Below are 18,336 nucleotides of genomic sequence, written 5' to 3'. Positions count from 1 at the left end.
AAAAATAAAAAAAATAATTAGAGTGATAATATCTAGCTAACTATATTCTAAAGGGGCTTGATTATGCATCATTAATAAAATTATAAAATTTTGTTTTCAAATCAGTGGAAATATGAAGATGAAAAACTAAAATTTAAAGAAAAAGGGGCACCTGGGTGGCTCAGTCAGTCGGGCGGCTGCCTTCAGCTCAGGTCATGGTCCCAGGGTCCTGGGATCGAGCCCCGCATCGGGCTCCCTGCTCGGCGGGAAGCCTGCTTCTCCCTCTCCCACTCCCCCTGCTTGTGTTCCCTCTCTTGCTGTGTCTTTCTGTCAGATAAATAAAATACTAAAAAAAAAAAAAAATTTGAAAGAAAAACCCATATGCAAACAGAACAATGAGCTTCCCACTCCCTTTAAAGAAAACAAAATCTCTTAGGCCTGGGTGCATTTTATTAATAATATATTTTTCTGTAACCTGTTGTGTTACAAGTAGTTTTTTACAAATTCCACACTAAAGACAAACAGTGTGGTTTAGGAAGCAGAAAGCCAAGTAACTTACATCCTTCATAGCAGAAACTCTATTCGATAGTTAAAAAAATTCTTTTACATTTTCTGAATTTCAGCATCAATGTATACATTCTTTCCTTTTCAGGACACTGAAATTAATAACAATTCAATGAATATATTGACATATGGTTCATCTGGAGCCTTGAGCAAAGCCGCGCTTCCAATCACTCGTCCAGCCAAAGGTGATTCTGGCTTCTTCGATCCGAAACTAGCACTTGTTATTTTCAGCTTTTCTCCCACCATGAGCTAAGCCCTAACTAAAAGCCAAGTTGCCAAAGATTAAGTGGTAAACGAAAAGCTATTACAGCTGTCCTTAATGCCTGCCTCAGTGTTTCTTAAAACGTAGAGACACGTTCCACAGCATTCCACTGGGGCTGCTTCAAGCACCAGATGCAGCTTGTGAATCAATCCACAAAAACTGTCTGTGTTCTGCACTTACACAGACTAGATGCTCAACCACAGCCAGCCCCATTTGAACAGCCAAGGTTACACACTTCAGCTTGGGACTACAGGGCTTCTTTGATCAGCTCTGGTTAAGAAGCTGTAACTAAAAAAGGAAAGGACAAAGAAAAGTCTCTGGAGCCAGCATGCAGAAAGGCATTCTCAAAAATGTAAGCTAGGACTTAGCAGTTACTAAGAGAATATTCTGGAAACCAAGTTTCCTTGCAACCATCTGTATCTGACAGAGTACACACACTGATGGAAGCTCATCCTTTATTGCGCTTTTGTTTTCCAAAATACATCAACACAACTACATTTACGAAGGCTTCCAGCTTCATAAATAACTCTTACTAAATATGTAAGCATTTAGGAAGTAAACTCCCAATTCTTCTGAAGAGGAAAGAATTCAATCCTTTCTTTGTGGTAAAATGCTGGGCACAATAAGCATGTGGTTTCTACAGTTCTTACAAACTAAAAAAGCTCAAGTTACTCAGTATAAGACGAAATTCACTTATGCACTGTATTTTGCACCAAACATTAAGGCATCAGTCTCTACGGGTCAATAAAGCCTGTTCATATTGAGTCTTTACTATTCAATGCCACTTCTCACTAGCAGCAAGTTCCTAGTCCCACTAAAACCTCAACCCAAATGTGACATCAACAAATACTAGAAATATGACTAATTTAAGAAAGACAAGTCAATATTTATGCTGTACTAAAAACCAAATAGGTTATGAGCTTTTAAAATTTTAAACAAACTTATTCAAAGTGGGTTTAAAAGCCTCACATAAACAATGTACTCCAGGCTTTAACTTTTATGAAGCCATTTTCAGATATTTCAGAAATATGAGGCAAGGTTTAAGTGCCTCTGTGCATAATCAAGAACCCAGTTCTCCACAGAAACTAAGTATATGCTGAGGTATCTCTCAGAAGCAGGTGTGAGAGTGGGGAAAAAGGCTTTCTGATTTACTAAATCAGAGTCAAACAGCACTGGTGTTGAGTGCTCATGTGTTTCAAAATAATCCCTGTAGAAATGATACCAAGAACAGAATGCAGTCATCACTATAAAATCAAGGTTGGGGAGTCCTGCATACATGGGAGAAGAAAAACCAAGACATAAATCACTAATTTCCGTAAGGTTCATGTAGAACAGTGAACACAACAATTTTCAGCTGTGACATTTATAGTTTCCTAATACCAAATACAGATTTCTGAGGCTGTTGAAATCTGAACTGCCTGGGAAAAAATGTTATAACAATCACGTGCAAAGGAATGGATCTGCTTATGAATCTGTAAATTTTATTTAAAAAAATTACTCAGAAACATGTATACACTCCAGTGAAATATTAGTACTGTATTAAATTTTACATTTTGATCACCAGTTAGAGAAATTACCTTCATGAATAGATAGATGCATTTTATAAAGCTGAGATTTTTATAATTCTAGAGGCAAGTGTAATTTCCTCATCAAGCATCCAACTATTTCAAATAGCAAGGGCTTTTAAAGCTAAGATCTGCTGGAAATTTTACAATTAAAAATAAATCACCAATGAAGAGAGGCAGCTTCTAATAAATAAATATTTAGTTTTTGTTATTAAACTGATATTTAATTTTGATTTGCTTACAGATTTTACTAGTTTGAGGCCAATTTTATTAAAAATTGTTTATCATTTTGAAGTCTCAAAAATACCATTTTGTCAATTTAAATTTTTACTTTTCTGGTTAAGTATACTTCAAATAAAAAAGGTATCAAACTGCCCAAAAATACTTTGGAGCCATTGCTACATAGACAGACAGTGTGTCCTTTTAAAGGATCGTGTGCACTATGACTTACATTATCTGATCAAGTATTAATTTTAAAAAATTATCAAAAGTTAGGTATTGCATTAAGAAAAGAATCCATCCCAAAATGTGAATCATGAACCTTGACAGACAGTGATTCAAAGTAATCATTTCACTTATTTTAATATCCAGGTTTGAATGTAAAAATGTTTGCTAAATGTGATTAACGTTCTCCCTATTATTTAAGAAATATGATATTTCAAACTTTTGATTATGGCATGTGTATTAATACATTTTTCAAAATTTAGGTTAAACCAGTAATTTTAAAAAGGCATTAAACCACTATTAAAAGCTAAATTGAAACTTTACTTCTATATGAAAATTTATCATGTTGTTTGGGCTAATGAAAAAAAATTTGTCATTGAAACTTGAGGCTTTCAAATTCAATAGTTAAACGGTAACTGTGTTTCGTTAGCCAAACGATTCTTTGAACTGGAGATATTAAGTGTAAGGAGGCTTCCTTCTTCTGTTTCTGTTGCAGCTTCTTCTGCATCTCAGCAAAAAGAATGTGAAATCAGAAACATCAGGACTCTTAAGCTGAATAAAGGCATTCATTTCACGGTAAACCTGTTCTTCACATACAATGAGTGATAAGTCAGCTTTTCTTATACAACATATTATAAGGGAACTAGGATATAACAAGAGGTTATTTCAGTTATACACATACAACTCACACCTCAGTAGAAACAGAAACATGGAGAACAAAAACATGTCCCCTAACAACAATTTTTAGACTGATTTAAGGTTTTGTAACTGCATACTAATTTCAAAGAAAAATGTAGGCCAAGCACCTCACAGAACTGAAGGTATCCTAAATAACAGGTTGCCTATGTTCTTTCATGAGTACCCTCCTTAATGGCCTACTCACACTAGAATGTGTAATCACTCCTCAACGGAATCCTTCCCTTGATACCGGCTTCCCAGAAACGCCCTTTTAAAAAGAGGCTAGATAAGCAGTGGATGACGCCAAAATCTGCCTTTGTTCCCAAGGGGAAGCATCAATACAGACCAGCTGGCAGCATCTTCCTTTGAAATAACAACTAGCAGCCTTGTGCTGCCTGACTAAAATTTGAAATGACAACCAATTGGCGGTAAACTGATGCACCTACAATGAGAGAGATTTAGAAATACCATCTGTCAATCCATAGATGTAGAAACAAAACAAATACAGAATGAAACCACTTATTTTCAACCAAAAAAAATTTTTGCTGAAATACAGTCCATGATATATTTGATTACCGGTATAACCGTAGTCGAAGACTTAAAAAAAAAAAAAGTGACATTTTTCGTAACAACAGTAATAGATTTATAAAAGGTTTTTGTTTCCAAAGATGTTATTGGGGTCCACATATTCCTTGACAGACTTCAGCATCCCAAAGCCGACATCAGAGATACTTTCCTTTAGCCACTGCTTCCGTAACTTGCCCACTAGAAAAACAAAATCAAAAATGCTTCAATATACACGATGATGCTAGGAACCAATCAATCTTGTGACCATGAATGAACAAACACTGTGTGATAAATGCTTTTATTCAAAAATGAGAAATGTTTTGCTTTATTTGATTTATTGAGCCCACCAGACTATCAAGCTCATTAAGCCCAATGTACTCCCAGGGGAAGCCTGAGCTCCACAGCGTCTCCTTTCTCTGTAAACTATGAAACGGAGATGAAGGAAGCTTGGGCTGAGACTGGGGCCCACTTTACAAAGAACAAAATGAGAAAAACATGCTTTTCAAAAGAACCCATCTCCTGTCTTAACCACCAAAACATGCCAAAGTTTCAGAGAAAATGAAGTTAACTAAAGAAAAACATCATCTCCAGATGAATTTTTTGGGATTATAGCAAAAATGGCAGGATATATACATCCATAAAACATTTTAATGCTTAAAATAATTAAGAAAATCTGAACCTTTAATGGGTTTAAGAAAAAAATGTGGTTATGAAACTTTCATTTGCATTTTATTTTCATATTACTTTTAAATAAATTTACATGTTCCCAAATAATGGTTATTTTCTTCTTACTGTTTTTCCAGAATTAGAGATTTTTTTAGGCACTAAATCCTAATCCAATTTAAACTTAATCTTCTACTTTTATACATTGTATAATGTTCCCCTTCTTTGTTTCTAGCTCTTGCTAATTTGAGAATAATGAAGTAATATGATGATCCACAAATAAATTATCTTTTTAAGGGCACCCAAGGAAAAACAAACTTTCCTAAGTATAACTTTTATAAGAAAGGATATGTACTTAATCTGTAAAAAAATTTTGAAATGTTAACTTGCTTTGGCATTAAGAAAAGCAAAGCAATATGCTAATTTATCTGTGGCAAAATGGACAAATCTTTTAATTTACAGACAGGCTTATTTGTATTTAGTACTTTTCAAATGTATTATTGTAATAATTGAATTCAAATGGTCATTTTCCACAAACGTTCATTAATGATCCAAAGTCATTAACAGTGATTTAATTGGCCAACTGAAATGGAAACCTTCTTTCATTAAAGTATCCAGCCTGTCATTCTAAAATGCAATCTCATTTATCAGGCTGCAGTGAAACACTGCAGCATCTGCCATTTGGAACCTTAAATACCATTTCAGGCTCCACTCAAACCATCTTTGTGTCCAGTTCTCCAGGAAACTATCAAGTTGTCATTAAAATTATAGCATGATTTCCTTAGAAAGCAAAGTATTTCTGCTTGACTTCTAGAAATAAAAAAGTTTGCTGGTATTAAGATGGGGAAAAATGAGATACAGCAGAAAACAATCTTAAAATTCAAAAAGAAAAAACAAACAAACCGTCTAAAAGAAGCTCTAAAACTGGAAGCCAAACAAAACAAATTCTTATTCATGAGCTCTCTACCACCAAAAAGATGTTCTACCTGGTCCTCCTACTATCTCTCTAAAGGACAACTCACCACAATGCTCTAGCCTTGGTTTTGTCATCTTCAAAGGGATCAGAATCTATGAACTCCTTCACCTCAAATAGCCTATGATTTTAAGCGTTCAAAAAAGTTGCAAATCAGTTATTTTCAGATTTGCTCCAAGGGATTAAAAAAAAAAAAAAGCAACTACTCTGTGAGTGATAGAAGTCGCATTATTATAAGCTACCCACACTGAGGCAGCTCAAGAGAGGGGTGAAGAGCAGTCAATGCTAGTCTCCACTATTATCTGTAATATAGTTTCACTGAATGTGTCCTGTGGTTATGGATGTAATTGTCCTGAAAAGACTGCAAACAACTGCTCCAACAAGATGGAGCACATTAGAACCTCAGCAGGATGCCCAACAGCTAGCTTGTCTGCCTGGTTTTACACCTCTAGTAATAATGCAATTCCACAAGGAGCTGAACCATCATCTGAGAAGGCACCCAACAGCCACTGCATATTTAATGAAGTTGCTCACCAAGCGCTAGAAAACAGAAGGTGCTTGGAGTGCATCATTAGTTCTGTCAGAAGGATAATTTACACATCTATCTTGTCAAATTTTCTATGGTTTATACTTTTACAATAATCAATCTAACATACATTTGATTAGTGAACTAGAAAGTAAAAAAAAGAAAAAAAAGCAGTACAGGCAAAATGGCTGTGGCCTTTCATAAACATATTTAATGAAAGAATTTAACCCCTTGATGGCAGAGGTCTGAGAGCTTCTTCCTTCAGTGATAACAGAATTTGAACTGAGGTCAGAAATCATGGCCTATATAATTAAAACAACCAGGAATCTTTTTAGTTTTGCTTAACAGTTTAAGTCAGCTACACTGTAGGATAAATGTACAGACAGAAAACATAGTTTAAGTTAAAATGCTCAGCCTTTCAACCTTTTAAGACTGTTAGTAGAAATAGTCTTCATAAAATGCTAAAGACCCTTCAGTGGCTATCTCAGATGAATCAATAAATCAAAACAATAACAACAACAAAATACCAAAGACCGTAATCTCAAAGAGAAAGCACACTTCAAAGTAGAAGACTTTTATTCTAGAGCTAAACAATACTAATAATGTCCTTTGTACAATCCTTATTTGCACTGCTAGGCATTCAGAAATTGGCTGACTGTACTGGTCTGGATATGTGTAACACACATATGCACAAGTACACGTGAGCCTAAAACATTTGTAGAGCTCATTTTACAAATGGAAGAAATGACACTCTGTCCTTTATGTAGCATGCCATATTTGGAGGAGGAGAGAATGGATAAGAATAGCAAATGACAGGCAGCCGAAGACTATTTCAGCGTCCCTTGTGTGTATTCACACAAGTTATTCATGACAAGACATATGTACATTCTTACCACTGAAGCTTATGCCTCTTTCTGAACCTGGATTATCTGACATGGAATATTCATGACTACTGACTCAACTATATTCTTTTGACTTCTGATTTTCCAGAAGTATAAACCTAGTCTGAGAGCTAACAATAGAGCTACAAAAAGCCAAGATAGGGACCTTGTACTTCACAATTCACAATTATCCTAAATACATGCAGGTATTTAAGAGTCTTAGATATATTTTTAAAGATACAAAAATTTGGGCGCCTGGGTTGCTCAGTCGGTTAAGCGTCTGCCTTTAGCTTAGGTCATGATCTCAGGGTCCTGGCATCAAGCCCCGCTTCGGGCTCCCTGCTCAGCAGGGAGTTTGCTTGTCCTTCTCCCTCTACCCCTCCCCCTGCTCGTTCTCTCTCTCTCTCACAAAAAAATAAATAAAATCTTAAAAAAAACAAAATACAAAAAATATAGACCAGCTAAGTGCTGAACATCATCAAAACTGATGGGAAAATTCTTTCTCTGCTTAAATTAAAAGTGGAATTCACCTTTTTATAATCCTTTTAATATCTAATGTATATACAGATTGGATAAAACAAGTATTTTATGTTCCTCAACAATATACAGTACATTTTTAAAAAATTACTTTTGGGGGCGCACAGGTGGCTCAGATGGTTAAGCGTCTGCCTTTGGCTCAGGTCATGATCCCAGGGTCCTGGGATCGAGTCCCGCATCGGGCTCCCTGCTCCTTGGGAGCCTGCTTCTCCCTCTGCCTCTCTCTCTCTCTGTCTCTCATGAATAAATAAATAAAATGCTTTTTAAAAAAATTACTTTTGGAAGAGAGGAAATGGAAGCCTTTAGGGACAGTATTTGAAATCACAAGTTCAACAACCCCCTTTGGATGCTAACAGCTCCAAGAAAGAATGCATTTTGTGGTATGAATGACCAAACATGTATGGGGAGTACTGGGAGCGTTGGGTGTGAGAAATGTGGACATGGTAGCCAGCCTAGTCACCAAAAGTTATCTGGAACTACTCTTTATGGTCTAAGGGACTGAAGGCTTAGCAGAAGCTACCAAATAGTCCTGTTTTAAAAGGGATAAATCTGGGGTCTGCTAGCCAGAGTTCTTTTTAAAAAAGCTAGACAAATTAAAAACTTTTTGAATTATGAATTTGATTTTAAGATTGCAAAGATTATATGCTTATTTAAAAAACAAATTATGAAACAGACTGTACATTTAGAAGATTACCAAAGCTAAAGCTCAGAAGTAGAATTCAGCCAAAGCTAAAAGAACCTAACCATTATTATATAACAACTATATTTTGAAAGTTCTAGTTTGGGCATCCTGGATATCACTTAGCACTATTCTATAGGTCAGATTTTAAAGAGAAAATCTAGACTTAGCTGCTTATATGAGTGATCTGAGCATTAACTTTGTGCATTAACCTTGTATTTCAAGTTTGTTTTTTTTTTTTAAAGATTTTATTTATTTATTTGCTAGAGAGAGAGAGAGAGAGAGAGAGAGTACAAGCAGGGGGAGGGGCAGAGGCAAAGGGAGAAGCAGACTCCCTGCTGAGCAGGGAGCCCGATGTGGGACTCAATCCCAGGACCCTGGGATCATAACCCGAGCTGAAGGCAGCCGCTTAACTGACTGAGCCACCCAGGCGTCCCTGTATTTCAAGTTTTAATTAATCCAACCAAACTACTGGTGGATTATGTAAGGGTCAGTGCTGGAAGATGTGTTGGAATCAGCCCAACAACCTCATGCCATTTGAGGTTCTGGCCCTATGAAACCTGTTAGGTACCGATGAGAACAGAGAACATAAGACAACTTTCACTCTGAGGTGATTTGACTGTGATGATGCTTCTTCAGAGGGAGGGTTTCAACATGAAAAGAGAGTGTAGTTGTCCATGTATTTGTGCTAGACAGCACATTTTTGTGTGTGTTTGGTTCTGGTAGAGGTACATGCTGAATGTTAGCCAACAGATCTCCAACGAGGGATGCTAACATAAGATGGGACTATGCCTATCCAAGAGTTTAGTTTAGTGCTTTGTGGATACTTAAAGTCATGCTTCCATTTCTTTTTCAGACATTTGACTTACTTTCTACTAATGAAACTTCCGATATTGAGATGACAAACACATGGATACAAGAGGCTTTAACAAAGCAATTAAAATCTAATAGGATTTTTCTTTTATTAAATATTTAAAATGTCAATTTTCTCCATGCTAAGATTTCATCTGTGCAATTCACACAATAGCTCAAAGATCCTATTGATCCTTAAATAGGTTTTTAGAGATTATGAAACAGAATTAATGTTTGAATTACTAGGGCCAATCACAGATCACAGGAGATCTGTCTTCAGAACATAATCAAGTGCTAATTCTGTTACACTTTCCCCATAGATGGCTTGACACACTTGGAATTTAAGCCCAAGTTGTCAATTGATGCCTATACAATGGAGTAAAAAGCAAGTGAACAGGTGAAATAACATGAGATAGATAAGGGCAGAAAACATCATATGCTCCCTAAAGACTAGGGCCATGTTTTATTCATTTTTGTGGTTCTGCTGTAGAACAGTGTATGCCACAGAATAAGAATTTAATATACGTGGGGCACCTGGGTGGCTCAGCCGTTAAGCGTCTGCCTTCGGCTCAGGTCATGATCCCAGGGTTCTGGGATCGAGCCCCCCATCAGGCCCCCTGCTCAGTGGGAAGCCTGCTTCTCCCTCTCCCGCTTCCCCTGCTTGTGTTCCCTCTCTCACTGTCTCTCTGTCAAATAAATAAATAAAATCTAAAAAAAAAAAAGAATAAATGTTAGTTGACATAAAAAATAAATATTGAACCACAGTTATCTATAAGTCTTGTTAGATTAGGAGCAGAAATTCAAGTATCTAGGGAAAGCTATCTGGGTTTCCTTAATTTCCATTGCTTATATTTGCCCTGCATTTCCTATATTCTGACATTATTTCTTGGATCTAATCAGAGCTATTTTACAGTAGCTAAAACAAGAGGTGTAAGTCACAGAACCTAAAACTCTTTTCCTTCAAATCTCTAGGACTCTTTGGACTCTATAAGTGGTTCTCAACGGGGGCAATTTTGCCCTCCAAGGTACACAGTGTAATGTCTAGAGATATTTTTGTTTGTCCTCAATTGGATGATGTTACCAGCATCTAAAGGACAGAGGCCAGGGATGCTGTTAAACACCTTAGAATGCACAGAACAGTCTCCAGAACAAAATTATCTGGACCAAAATGTCAGCAGTGCCAAAATGAAGAAATCCTGGTCTACGTGCTTCCAAGGGGCTATCTCTTAGAAGCCCAAACAATTTCCATAAGGGCAACTTACTTCCACTGCTACAACCAACTGGATTAGTGGCAAATGGCTTATTGCCATTTGCAAGGTGAACTTGCTCTAAATTTGAGACTACTGACCAAATTGAAAGAAATTCTGGAGAAAGTGATAGATGGAAGTTACATCTGAGAACATCAACCACTGATGACAAATGCTACTTTATTTTAAAAATTAACTCCTAAAAACTTGAATTTAATATATATTGAAAAAACACTTGTAAGTCATTTCTTGCACCATTTTTCTAGCCAATGGGTGAATATATATATATATATATGAAATAAAGCTTCACAGCACTATCCAATACAACTCTCTTATGATGATAGAAATGTTCTTTACCTGCATTTTCAGCATGTGGATACCCACATGTGGATATTAGCATTTGAAATGTAGCTAGTGAAAGTGAGGAATTTTTAATTTAATTTCATTTTTTTAAAAGATTTTATTATTTATTTGAGAGAGAGAGAACATAAGCAGCAGGGAGAGGCAGAGGGAGAGGGAGAAGCAGGCTCCCAGCTGAACAAGGAGTCCACTTGGGGCTCAATCCTAGGACCCCAGGATCATGATCAGAGCTGAAGGCAGACACTCAACTGACTGAGCCACCCAGGCATCCTGTGAATTTTTAATTCTAATTTTTTTTTTTTTTAAGACAGAGAGGTGAGAGAGGGGCAGAGGGAGAGGGAGAAAGAGAATCTTAAGCAGGCTCCACACCCAGTGTGGAGCCTGACATGGGGCTCGATCTCACAACCCTGAGATCATGACCTGAGCCGAAATCAACAGTTAGACACTTAATAGACTAAGCCACCCAGATCCCCCTAATTTTAATTAATTTTAATTGATTTAAATTTAAATAGCCACAGGTAGCCTAGTGCGTTTTCTATTAGACAACAAATAACAACATTTAAAAAAAATTGTAACTAAAGTCACTTTTAATAGATTCATATCTGAAAATATCTATAGGGGGTTTTTCTGTTATACATTTTTAAAATTTAAAATCTATTAATTAACATGTAGTGTATTATTAGTTTCAGAGGTAGAGTTTAATGATTCATCAGTTGCATATAACACCCAGTGCTCATTACATCACGTGCCCTCCTTAATGCCCATCACCCAGTCACCCCATGCCACTACCCACCATCCCGCCAGCAACCCTCAGTTTGTTTTCGGTAGTTAAGAGTCCCTAATGGTTAGGCTCCCTCTCTGAGTTCATCTTCTTTTATTTTTCCTTCCCTTCCCCTATGTTCATCTGTTTTGTTTCGTAAATTCCACAGATGAGTGAAGTCATATGGTATGTCTTTCTCTGACTGACTTATTTCGCTTAGCATAATGCCCTCTAGTTAGTTCCATCAGCGTCATTGCAAATGGTAAGATTTCATTATTTTTTTGATGGTTGTGTAATATCTCACTATACACATACATGTACACATACACACACACACACACATCTTCTTTATCCATTCATCTGTGCAGGGACATCTGGGCTCTTTCCACAGTTTGGCTATTGTGGACATTGCTGCTAAAACACTGGAGTGCAGGTGCCCCTTTGAATCACTACGTTTGTATCCTTTGGATAAATACCTAGTAGTGCAATTGCTGGGTCATAGGGTAGCTCTATTTTCAACTTTTTGAGGAACCTCCATACTGTTTTCCAGAGTGGCTGCCCCAGCTTGCATTCCCACCAACAGTGTAGGAGGGTTCCCCTTTCTCCGCATCCTCGCCAACATCTGTTGTTTCCTGAGTTGTTAATTTTAGCCATTCTGACTGGCGTGAGGCAGTATCTCATTTGATTTGTATGTCCCTGATGCTGACTGATGTTAAGCATTTTGAAAACATCTATTAGGATTAACTGTTTACTAATCATATGAAACTACAAAAGTTAATTATTCTCTAACAATCTAATAATGTAGTACAGGCATTCTCAGACTAACAAACATCTTACTTAGAAGAGTCTTGGATATAAAATTGCTGGGAAGGGAAAGTTCTCTTTAGAGGTCCAAAGAGAAGTATTAGTATCTAAGCAACCTATTCTATGATGTTGATACACCTGAGGGTGTAAACTACAACAGGTAGCTTTTGTAATTGCATACGTGGAAAGGCACAGGGATCAATACATTCTTTACAACAGATTTTCTGTCAGTTCTCAAATCTGTTTATCCTATGATATAGCTGTAATAATTAAATGTTCAGTGAAATTATGGGTTAAATTGGCTTTTACAGTCTGGTCTTGAAGTCTATTACAACATTGCTTCAGTGGAAAAATATTATAATCAACTAATAAGTTTTGTGAGAAAAAGCCAGTCACAAAGAAGAAATCAAAGGAAAAAAAATAATTTAAAGGGCAAAACAAACTTTCTGCTATATTATGGTAATCTGATATTCAATACTGGAAAGGCTATACTCATCTGATAGGCATCAAAAGATGAAAATCACAACCAGGATACTGACATTGATATAGTCAAGATACAGAACAATTCCATCACCACAAGGATCCCTGTGTTGTCAGTTTTACAGTCACCCCTTCCCCACAACCAACTCCTGGAAACTGTTAATCTATTCTCTATTTCTGTAATTCGGTCATTTCAATAATGTCATAGAAATGGAAGCACACTGTATTACTCTTTAGGGATTGGCTTTCTTTTACTCATCATAATTCCCTGGACAGTCCTCCAAGTCGTTGCATGCACTGATAGTTGGTTCCTTCTTATTGCTGAGGAGTTTTCCATGGTACGGATGTACCAACCACTAGCTGAAGGACATCTAGGCTGTTTCCAGTTTGGGACTCTTATAAAGCTGCTCTGAATATTCAAGCACAGGTTTTTGTGTGAGCCTAAGTTTTTAATTCTCTGGTATACACAAGAGTGTAATTGTTGGGTTAAAATCGTAGTTGCATGTTTGATTTTATAAAAAACTGGCAAAGTGTCTACAGAGTGGCTGTACCACTTTGCATTCCCCCCAACAATGTATTATTGATCTAGTTTCTTCATATCCTCACCAGCATTTGATACTGTCACTATTTTTTTTAATTTTAGCTTTCTGACAGGTGTGTAGTGATTTCCTGTGTGGCTTTAATTTGCGTTTTCTTTTTTTTTTTTTTTTTAAGATTTTATTTATTTGACAGAGAGAGAGATAGCGAGAGCAGGAACACAAGCAGGGGGAGTGGGAGAGGGAGAAGCAGGCCTCCCGCGGAGCAGGAAGCCCGATGCGGGGCTCGATCCCAGGACCCTGGGATCATGACCCGAGCCAAAGGCAGACGCTTAACGACTGAGCCACCCAGGCGCCCCTAATTTGCGTTTTCTTAATAGCTAATGATGTTGAGCCTCTTTTCATGTGATTATTTAACATCTGTATATCCTCTTCAGTGAAATGATTCTTCATATCTTTTGCCCACTTTCTGATTGGACTGTTTGCATCTTACTCTTCAGTTTTGAGAATTTTTTATATATTACAGACACAGGCCTTTTGTTGGACATGTGGTTTGCATGTATTTTCTACCACTCTGTAGCTTATCTTTTTATCCACTTATCAGATTCCTTCACAGAGCAAACGTTTTTAATTTTGATGAAATCCAATTTATCAACTTTTACTTTAATGGACTGTATTTTTGGTGACCAGCCTAAGAACTCTTTGACTCTAGACGCTGAAGATTTTTTCCTGTTTCCTTCTAAAAGTTTTATTATTTTATGTTTACAATTAAGTCCATTATCAATTTTGAGTTAATTTTGGTATAAGATGTTGAAATTTAGGTCTAGGGCTTTTTTTGTTTTTTTTGGCTTATGGATATCCACCTACTACAGCACCGTTTGTTGAACTACTATATATTTCCTCTACTGGATTGCTTCTGTATTGTTGTCAAACTCAGCTGGACATACTGGGGGGGGGGGGTTCTATTCTGTTCCATTGATGATGTTTCTCTCTCTCCTCTAACAACACAGTCCTGATTTTACTATATAAGTCTTATATAGTAAATAGAGCTATAATATAAGTCTTGAAATCAAGTAGATAGATTCCTATGACTTTAGTCTTCTTTTTCCTGATTGTTTTGGCTATCTAGTTCCTTTGTCTTGCCATATAAATTATAGAATAATCTTTTCTATGTCTACTAAAAATTTTGCTGAAATTTTAACAGGAATCACATTAAACAAATAAATAAATCTGGAAATGACCATCTTCACTATTTCTAGTTTTCAACCAATCCATGAACACGGTCTCTCCATTTATTTAGGTCTTCTTTGCTTTTTTTCATCAACATGCTATAATTCTCAGAATACTGATCCTGTATATATTTTGTTAGATTTATGCCTAAGTATGTACAAATTTTGTTAGATTTATGTTCACTTCCTTTTCTTCAAATCAACTAGAAATTGTATTTTAAATTTCAGTTTCTCTCTGTTTGTTCTTAATATTAAAAATGTGATTGATTTTTGTGTGTGCTCTTAAATTCTGCAATCTTGCTGATCTTGTTTTTATAGATTCTTAGGGATTTTCTACATAGTTATGGCATCTATTAATAGCAAGAATTTTATTTCTTCCTTTACAAGATGCATGTCTTTTATTTCATACTATGGTTTTAACAAAGGGCTTCAAAGCCAATCTTTTCCTCATTCTTTTGAGTAGTCTCTTTTTTACTTTTAAAGTTTCAGATACTACCGGATTCTGTTAAGACCACACACACACACACACACACACACACAAAACTTGGGAGTAGCTGCCCCACAATTATTCTCTGAACAATAGGAAATAATTTTGGCGAGGTAAAGCACCAATATTTAAACTAAGTCTGGTTTTATTTAATCAAAGAATTGTACTTCCTGACAAGGACTTAAGTATAATTTTAGCCAATGAACAACTTAAAAACTTAAGTCATAAAATGAAATTAAGTACATGGCTGATATAAACTCTTTAAACTGACCAGCTTGTCAGTTACAAAAACAAGCACTATGAAGATTAAGTTAAGCAGGCTTTATATTTCCTATAGCCTCCAGTTCCAGACTACATCTGTTTTCTTTGATACACAAAACCAGAGTTAAAATAGCTCCATTTATCACAGCATGATTATAGGCAGACAAACCAGCCTGTCTGTTTCCAGATAGAGAAAGCAACCGTTATTAATCACAATTACAGGCCAAACCCTCTAAGAGAAATTGTATCAATATTCTCCCAACCCCCAGCCCTTCTACTCTCTAACTCAAAAATGGTACTGAGAATGTCACAACACTTGGTGAAGGTCAGTAAATAAAGATGATACTATGAGGTCAACTTGAGTCTTAAGTTCAGGATGCAAATTAAGGAAAATCTTTTATTCACATAAAAAGAAGTGATCTCTCAAAAGCTCTATCATTAGTTAAGTTTAGCAGGACAATTAAACCCATTCTATTTCAAATTTATATAGAAAGGTTTCCTTTTTATGAAACCAGACTGAACAGCACAGGATATTTGATATTTATAAATTAGATAATTAACTTTAAGCAGGAGGCATTTATGAAAATAGACATTTTTGTATAGCATATTTTGTAGCCAAGAGTGTGAATGATATTTCTCTTTTCATACAGATTTTAATAGAACTTCCTATAGAATGAGACCAACTACAGATTACAACTGAAAATATGTTAGGACACTTGTTGTATCATATCCCTTGAATATATTAATGTATCCCTTTCATGTAAACTGTAACACTTTCTTCAATGGTTAAGAATATAAACCAGAGGGGCACCTGGGTGGCTCAGTTGGTTAGGCAACTGCCTTTGGCTCAGGTCATGATCCTGGAGTCCCTGGATCGAGTCCCGCATTGGGCTCCCTGTTGGGCAGGGAGTCTGCTTCTCCCTCTGACCCTCCCCCTTCTCATGTGCTCTCTCTCTCTCATTCTCTCTCTCGCAAATAAATAAAATCTTAAAAAAAAAAAAAAAAAAAAAGAATATAAACCAGAGTTTCCATTTGGAGTTGTCTACTGCTATTTTTTAGGCTATTTTTTTTTAAGCAGCTACTATATGCAAGGCACCTGAGATGCTTTACATACATTATCACATGTAATTCTTATAATAATATACAAGATAGGTACTATTATTCCTAATTTGCGGAAGAGAACACTAGCTCAGAGAAGTTATTTCCCTAAGGTCACACAACTAGTTAAGTGCAAAAGCCAGGAGTCAAATACAGGCTCAATCCCAGGACCCTGGGATCATGACCTGAGCCGAAGGCAGACGGTTAACGACTGAGCCACCCAGGCGCCCCATTCCATAATATTTCTGAGAAAGTGTATTAGCAGAGCCAGTTATTCAGTAGAAAAATGGGGTGAAATAACACGCATTTCTCTACAACTGCATAACAGCAGACATTTTAGTGTTCTTCCATAGATGCATTGGTTCTATTCGTCTTAAAGCAACTAAAAAGTCGAGAGGCAGAGGAGGAGCAAGGTGGCAGAGGAAGAGTAGAACTAAATTTTCTCTGGTCCCAGGAATTCAGCTAGATAGGTATCAAACCATTCTGAACACCTGCAAACTCAACAGTAGATCGAAGAAAAGAATAGCAGCAACTACCTGAACAGAAAAGCGACCACTTTTTGGAAGGTAGGACGTGCAGAGAAGTGAATCTGAGGCAATATACGGGAAGATAGACTGCGGGGGGAGGGAGCCTCCATCAGCCGCTACCGGCAAGTGATAGAGCAGCGGAGCACAAAATCAGAACTTTGAGAAGTCAGCTCCGCTGAGGGACATCGCTCCAGTGGCTAAGCGGGGGGTGGAACCCTTGTGGGACAGTGTGGTCTCAGGACCCTCGGGATCACAGAAAGACCGGGGGTGCCTGACGTGGCAGAGATCCCAGGTATCAGAGTGGGGAAGCTGGCTGCAAAGACAGAGTCAAGGAGTGGGCTCTCAGCTTGGGGTTGCCATAAACCATAATCCGTGGCACAGTCGGGCCACTACTCTTCCAGCAGGGGCCCAACAAGCAGCAGATCTGGGGACACTCCCTTCCTCCCCCCGGGAGGAGCAGCATGGGAATACACCAAAGGAATATGCTGGTCAGTTTGACTGGGGCATATATATATACACACCACTTCTTCTTTATCCATTCATCTGTTGATGAACATCTTGGCTCTTTCCATAGTTTGGCTACTGTGGACATTGCTGCTATAAACACTGAGGTGCACGTACCCCTTTGGATCACTATATTTGTATCTTTGGGGTAAATACCCAGTAGTGCAATTGCTGGGTCATAGGGTAGCTCTATTTTCAACTTTTTGAGGAAACTCCATACTGTTTTCCAGAGTGGCTGCCCAGCTTGCATACCCACCAACAGTGTAGGGGGGTTCCCCTTTCTCCACATCCTCGCAAACATCTGTTGTTTCCTGACTTGTTAATTTTAGCCATTCTGACTGGTGTGAGGTAGTATCTCCTTGAGGTTTTGATTTGTATTTCCCTGATGCAGAGTGATGTTGAACACTTTTTCATTTGTCTGTTGGCCATTTGGATGTCTTCTTTGGAAAAATGTCTGTTCATGTCTTCTGCCCATTTCTTGTTTGGATTATTTGTTCTTTGGGTGTTGAGTTTGATAAGTTCTTTATAGATTTTGGATACTAGCCCTTTATCTGATATGTCATTTGCAAATATCCTCTCTCATTCTGTCAGTTGTCTTTTGGTTTTGGTGACCGTTTCCTTTGCTGTGCAAAAGCTTTATATCTTGATGAAGTCCCAATAGTTCATTTTTGCTCTTGCTTCCCTTGCCTTTGGCGATGTTTCTAGGAAGAAGTTGCTGCAACTGAGGTCGAAAAGGTTGCTGCCTGTGTTCTCCTCAAGGATTTTGATGGATTCCTATCTCACATTGAGGTCTTTCAGCCATTTTGAGTCCATTTTTGTGTGTGGTGTAAGGAAATGGTCCAGTTTCATTCTTCTGCATGTGGCTGTCCAATT

The 18,336-nt window shown here is 37.2% G+C and overlaps 1 protein-coding gene across 2 annotated transcripts in view; it reads right to left on the bottom strand.

The window, feature by feature from the left end:
* Positions 1 to 411: 411 nt before the first annotated feature.
* Positions 412 to 18,336, bottom strand: part of AGPS (alkylglycerone phosphate synthase) — a 147,999-nt gene continuing 130,074 nt past the window's right edge. For both annotated transcript variants that reach the window (XM_064586738.1, XM_045868459.3), the window contains one exon: positions 412 to 4,257. In XM_064586738.1, coding sequence (XP_064442808.1) covers positions 4,215 to 4,257 — 43 coding nt within the window. In that variant the 3' untranslated portion in view covers positions 412 to 4,214. The remainder of the gene's footprint in view (positions 4,258 to 18,336) is intronic.

Source organism: Mirounga angustirostris, unplaced genomic scaffold (genome assembly GCF_029215605.1).
Source record: "Mirounga angustirostris isolate CCGP_5_RB_7025 unplaced genomic scaffold, mMirAng1.0.hap1 SCAF_3, whole genome shotgun sequence".
Lineage (NCBI taxonomy): Eukaryota > Metazoa > Chordata > Mammalia > Carnivora > Phocidae > Mirounga > Mirounga angustirostris.
The sequence above is the reverse complement of the archived record's forward strand: the minus strand, read 5'-3'. Positions and strand labels throughout refer to the sequence as shown.